This window comes from Carassius auratus, chromosome 50 (assembly GCF_003368295.1).
Source record: "Carassius auratus strain Wakin chromosome 50, ASM336829v1, whole genome shotgun sequence".
NCBI classification, from domain to species: domain Eukaryota; kingdom Metazoa; phylum Chordata; class Actinopteri; order Cypriniformes; family Cyprinidae; genus Carassius; species Carassius auratus.
In genome coordinates, this window is record NC_039292.1 from 10,870,019 (window position 1) to 10,876,409 (window position 6,391).

At 37.1% G+C, this 6,391-nt stretch overlaps 1 protein-coding gene across 1 annotated transcript in view; it reads right to left on the reverse strand.

The window, feature by feature from the left end:
• The window catches only part of LOC113066985 (metabotropic glutamate receptor 8-like), a 140,357-nt gene extending 135,148 nt beyond the window's left edge, over positions 1–5,209 (reverse strand). Inside the window, exons 1-2 of the mRNA XM_026239153.1 lie at positions 5,155–5,209; positions 3,372–4,152 (exon numbers count right to left, since the gene is read on the reverse strand). Of these exons, the coding sequence (XP_026094938.1) occupies positions 3,372–3,878 (507 nt within the window). The 5' untranslated portion in view covers positions 3,879–4,152; positions 5,155–5,209. The remainder of the gene's footprint in view (positions 1–3,371; positions 4,153–5,154) is intronic.
• Between the last annotated feature and the right edge of the window lie 1,182 nt (positions 5,210–6,391).

Below are 6,391 nucleotides of genomic sequence, written 5' to 3' on the forward strand. Positions count from 1 at the left end.
ATTTGCATTCATTCAATAGCATGCATCTACAGGTTTAAATTTTTCTTAAGACAAATCACATTTATTTTGAACTGAAATCACACTTTTCAGCCAATTTATTCTGTGAGAAAGTATTTATTTCATTGTATTATTTATCTATTCATGCATACAGATCATTCATGTATGAAGCTATCTTTTCAAGGCATCTTATTTGTAAAATGTATATTTCTTAAGTTGAGAAATTCACATTTACACACATGATCTGCATTCAGGGTTTATTCTACAAACTTGGTGAATTGTACTTTGAGCTTATGGAGGCTCATTTATTTATTTTTTGCATTATTTATTTATTCAGATCATTTATGTGTGAAGCAACTGCACTTTTAACAAAATTAGATTTAATCTATGCTATTGTAAAAAAGACAAGACACTACAAAAGTGTGTAGATTTTGAATGATTCAATCTCAGCGCTGGTAAACAAAGAAAGCAAACAAGTAACCCCCCCCCCCCCCCAACCCACCCAACATCACCTCTGTCTGTTCTGCCGTGATCTCAGGTAAGTAGCGGTCAAATTGTTTCTAGTCTTACATCTGTGTTACATGCTAGATGGATGAGACGGGCATTACCTCTGCCCCGACACGGTCTGCAACTGGTGACCAATAGAGTCATTATCTGAACCGGACTGTGATGTCTCCTTTATTCTACCCCTTCATGAAATATGCATGAACATATTTTACACTTCTGAGTGGATGAGCTGCTAAAATATACATGCAGTCAATGTGACTGTCTGAATTATTCTTAACTTCCCATTTACCTGACTGTGATAAAGTGCTTCATCACTGATCTCAATTGCTGTTTGGACATTTGTTTAAGTGTAGGGAATACGGAATTTATCTTATCATCAGCTACTTTTTTTATTTTGTGATGACTTCATGTGAAATCAAGCACTGCAGAAGGCCTATTATGTAATTAAATGCAATGGCAGTTATACATTTCTTGAACCAAACAGTAGCAATTTAGAGTTACATGACCATATTAGCAAATATTTTGCTAATTGTCTGTTTTTAGTAGTGTAGCGACATACAAACCACAGTTCACACAGAAGTCACTTTCAAACTATGTACTGTAGCTTTCTGCTTAATTGACCAACCTGACACAAACCTGAAGAGAAACTCTGCAGATTCTTATTTAAATCACTTTATCTTGACTGTGAAAATTCATGAAACAGCAGTAAATGTGACCACATCTTCAGAAATCAACTAGTTGTTTGTGGTGCTGTACCTTTAAGACTATGCAAATGACGTTCAACGTGATTGGCTAAACTCTTTGCTTGTAAAACTAATCACACATTCAATAAACTTATAAACAGCAGATCAAACAACATTTAAGAATCCAAAAAGTTTGATAGAATGTGCTAATTAGAAGCTAGCAAACAAGTCACGCTTACTAGAGGATATTAGCATTGCAACATAAGGCTACATCAGAAAACATTAGCAATAGGATTATCACATCTTTGTAAACATTTATTGACATAATACAAATATAGTAAAAACCATTAGCATTTTGTTTCAAATGTGTTTAAGACTGTTAGCTAACTATGCTAGCAGCAGCAAAAGATAATTGGGTTGTACAAAATCAACCTCATCTCACTACTTCCTGACAGAATTTCTTTAAAAACTCAATATATAATCTACTAATCTACGTGCTACATCTACTTCACTTTCTCTTACTAAACGGATTGCTAACTTTGAGCTACATTCAATTCAAGGCAGAAACAAACTTGATGACTTGTCCAATCACATCCTGTTTTAAGACTTCCAGACACATATCAAATGGCCAGTCTCTGCAGATCAATGAGAGGCAGGAGCAGAGGAAAGAGAAAAGACGCTATGATGAAATTTCAGAGTAATCCAATTACATATTTTCTACGCTGTCAGGGATGCTACAATTTTTTGAAAAACAGCAAAAGGAATCAAGCATCTACTGCCTCAGCTTCAACTGATCAGTGAATGGTTAATTTTGCTGGTACTTGTGACTAGTGACAATAAAGTCGCGTGTGATTGTACAAAGAAACAAATGAAATAAAAAAATAATCCACAATTGATATCTGATTTAAATGACTAATGCTCAAGCTAAGTAACAATGCAGTAGCCAGTCAACAAGCTCAATAAAGAAGAGTCCACTCTGATGATTACATGACAAAATAAATGCAACTTTTTTTTGTAACTCACAATCCCTCTCCAAACAATTCTGTAGTTCTACTCTCATACTCAGATGAAGTAATGGTGTATCTGATCTCTTTTGCAGTTGAAAAGGTGAATGATTTCTTCAGATAAACATGACACCCATTATTGGATCCAATTACAAGACAGCTTTATTTAGTATCTGTAACTAATACTCAATTATTAATGAGACATGGAACATAAGATAACCCAACGGCAGTATTTTTGAGAAAATCAGCATCAAACACTGATAGCAGCAAATAAATCAGTTTAGGACAATCCGGAAAAATATTTAATTTACAGAGCCAGTGATTCAACACTTATTGGAGATGCTTCTGAAAAGTCACATTTCTATTCATTTATAATCATCAGCGGTTCCTGTTTGGTGCTCAAGAGACCCAAATGATTATTGATTAGCCCTCAAAACAGATTCAGTTACAGGCTACTATATCCACTAAAAGTCAGCACACCAACAAAAAAAAGTGTATGCAAATGAACGCCTCCTGAGAATGCATTTTAATTACTCCATGAGATTCAAGAAGCTACCACTTCCTTATTTCATATTTATAGCAGTGGGACATGGACAGCATTGTGAAAACGATGATAAATGCAAATTATAAAATGTAACTAGCCATAAAATCATGCATAGTTAAACTGAGCAAGGTATGCTTATAAATCATTTTTAAAAATCCTACGTCATCCGCTGGAATGCCACTATCTTCTGAACATGCGTACAACAGTTAGCGGAAGCTAGAGATTATGGTTTATTACGTTTTAAATATCAATATTCTTCATACACAAAAGCATCACTTAACTTTAGAAGGCCTTTATTAACCCCCTGGAGCCACATGGGGCACTTTTTTATGATGGATTGATGCACTACTCACAGAACTATAGTGTAACATAAACAGAAATTATCTTAAACAGGCTTAGGTTGCGCTCCAATCAAACTTTGTTATTTTAGCACAAATTTACTCACACTTGTTTAAGACTACAACAAATCAAGCAGAGGCCAATATGGCAGGTAGGATGACATGCCCTCAACCTTGAAAACCATCATTAAAGCTATGCAAAGTTCTAGAAAATACACCCTGTACAACATTAAATAAGGGTTCTGTGGTTCCTGGGAGAAAGTCACGACTTCTAGTGTAGCATATAGACAGGAATTACCTTAAACAGGCGTAGGATGTTGGCCACCATGATGGAGACGGAGCTTGCAGCTGCGCCTATCACGCCAACAATCTTGTCCGGCTTGGCAAAGATGGGCTGCTCGCCACTAGCGCATCGCACATCAGTAGAATCCCGCTCTATGAGTGCCTGCACAAAGGTAAGTGACTGTTCCAAGGCGTAGGTGTCGCGTGAGCAGGTGTCCAATATACGCGCCCCCAGGGTCACGTTGGGCAGCAGGTCGGGGTCTTTGTTGATAAGGTCAATGGCAAAGAGCATGGCCTCTAACCTATGTATACCCTTCTCCTTCTTCAGTTCCCCGCAGGGGGCACCACGTTCACCCCTAGAATGCACCGGGAAGAGACCTCCCAAGATGATATCACCATCCAGTCGTATAGAGTGGGCATATTCAGGAGCAGGGGGCATCAGTGGATCCATACGCTGGCTGACGGATCCAGCCATCCCTGTCAGCAGAAGAAGACACCCATACCATTCAAAGGTAATCACCATTGCGGCATAAGGTGGATCCAGACGCACAAGCAGCAGTGGGGAAGTGGTTACAAAGATGGGAAGCCAGCAGGGACAGAGCACAATAACTGAACGGGGTCATCAGTGCCCTCTCAGATAATGGAATCTGACGACAAAGAGACCATTGGATTCACCTGGAAGTTTTGGGGGGGGGCAAATGAGGAAGGGCGTCTCACAAATGTGATAGATGATGGAATGTGAGGCAGTCACATAGTTGTTAGCTCCTTAATAACAGAGGTCCCAAACCATTAAAACCCTGTGTGAGGGGGAACAGCAGAGGAATATGCCTTCATTAGCATAGATTGGGCACATTATTTATCAGAACACACATATGCACTTCACAGTAGGGAGGCTCTAAGTGTGAAATATCGAGAGCGATCAGTTCATTTGTGTATTTGCTAAACACATCTAATCTGACAATCGACTTTTAAAACATGCATGTGTTTATGCATAAATATGCATGTATAATTAGCCTGTCTAACACAGTAGTTTTGAATATCTTTATACAACAAGTGAGTCAAAACCAATGTAGAATAAGTTAATTCCGTCACTGATAAAAATCTTAAAGGGCCAGTTCATTTACTGACCCTGGTGTTATTGTGAATGCATTCATTTCTTCCATGGATGACAAATGGAGATGGCTGGAGACTGTCAGTCTTTTTCAGGTGTCACATTCAATGCATCTTATTCCATACCATGAATGTGAATGTGACTGAAAGGGTCTCTTTTTGTGCTCCACAGAAGAAGAAGAAAAAGTCCTGCAGGTCTGATAACATTAAAGTGAGTAAATGATGATAGAATATAAATTTTCTGCAAACTTTAAGTAGCCTACCTCTTCGGTAAAAAGTATGGGCAATACATTCAACTCTATCAAATATAATTGTAATTATTGCTATTTATAGTTAATAACAAATAGAGCAAACGGTCAACCCTGTTGCATAAGAACTCATTAAATGCCGTCATAGTAGAAACTATGTTCAGTTTCCCTTTCAGCAATGAAGAAACTGCTTTGAACATACTGTTGGTATTGCAAGAAAAAAGAAAAACACCTTTAAAATATTTTAACTTGCATAAAAATGTCCTAAGATCTCTAATAATTGAAATCAATTATATGCAATCAGCATTTCATCAGACCATAGCTGCACACAAACAGCATTGCAACATTTAAACAAACACAAAACACCATATTATAGAACAGCAAAACTCACTCTATCGCTTTTGCGAACATAAAGAAATAACATTTTGAATGCGTTCATACCTGCAGATGCCTGCGCTGTGCTCGTGCGCTGGTCGCTGCTGCTGCTTTGATGCTGCTGGGAGGGAGGGACAGCGCGCATGAGCGCATCATTTCACGCGCAAATAATCCCACTGCGTTATGATTGGTCTGACAATTCGGACACTTTCTGCGCCCCGAGCTGATTCAAGACAAAGTGAAATCAAGCAACTGCGAACCATGCATCGGAGATGTTAAGAAAAACCCAAATATAAAATAATTTATTATGTAGAAGCCTCTTAAAGACTATGACATTCAAGTTAATATCATTTATTCTTTATAATCGAAAAGGTGCGCGCGATGCTATATGACAGTATCGTTGGAATAAATATTTGTTACTGTTCAGACTGATAACTGTACGTATAAATACCAGTTCACTGGGGCTTGACAGCTGGTTTGAAGAGATCAAGCCGTCCAACAGTCACTGCTGTGAATTATCCCACTGCACCATCTAGTGTGAACACGATTTACTTACACATAGCATTCCTGCATGCAGGTACTCTGTCTACAATATTATTGGAAAAAATAAAACTATTGAAACTCAATAAGAGTAATAGAATAAAATAATAATAATAAAAATTAGAAATGCTTCCTTGAAAATTAATTGAAATAAGTTGATGCACTAAAATTAATGTTATACTAAAACTGAAGTACTTAAATTATAAGTGAAATAAAAAAGAAAGCTAAACAAAAATAGCAAAATCTTGTATGTGAAGACATTGTTTGACATTTTGTATAGGCTTACTGGAAGATTAAGCCTATAGAGGCCTGCAGGCAACATAAAAAAAGAAATAATAAACAAATCTACCATAATGCTACAGATTTTTATGTAACCAGCAGATGGCAGAATTCTGACCCTAACACCTAGATGAATATCTAGAAACAACTTAAGGGGTTATTCAACCCAAAAATGAAAATTAGCCCACAAATTACTCACCCCTAAGTCATCCTATGTGTATATGACTTTCTTCTTTCAGACAAATCCAGTCGGAGTTATATAAAAAAAGTATTTGATCTTTCAAACTGTTTAATGCCACTCAGCAGGTGTTGCATGCATCAGTCCAAAATAAGTTAAATAAAAAGCACCCATCCATAACTTATTATTATTATTAAGTGTCTCACACAGCTCTGGGGGGTGAGCAAAGGCCTTCTGTAGTGAATCGATGCATTTTTGTTAGAAAAATATCCATATTCAAAACTTAAAAATCAATTTAATGTAGCT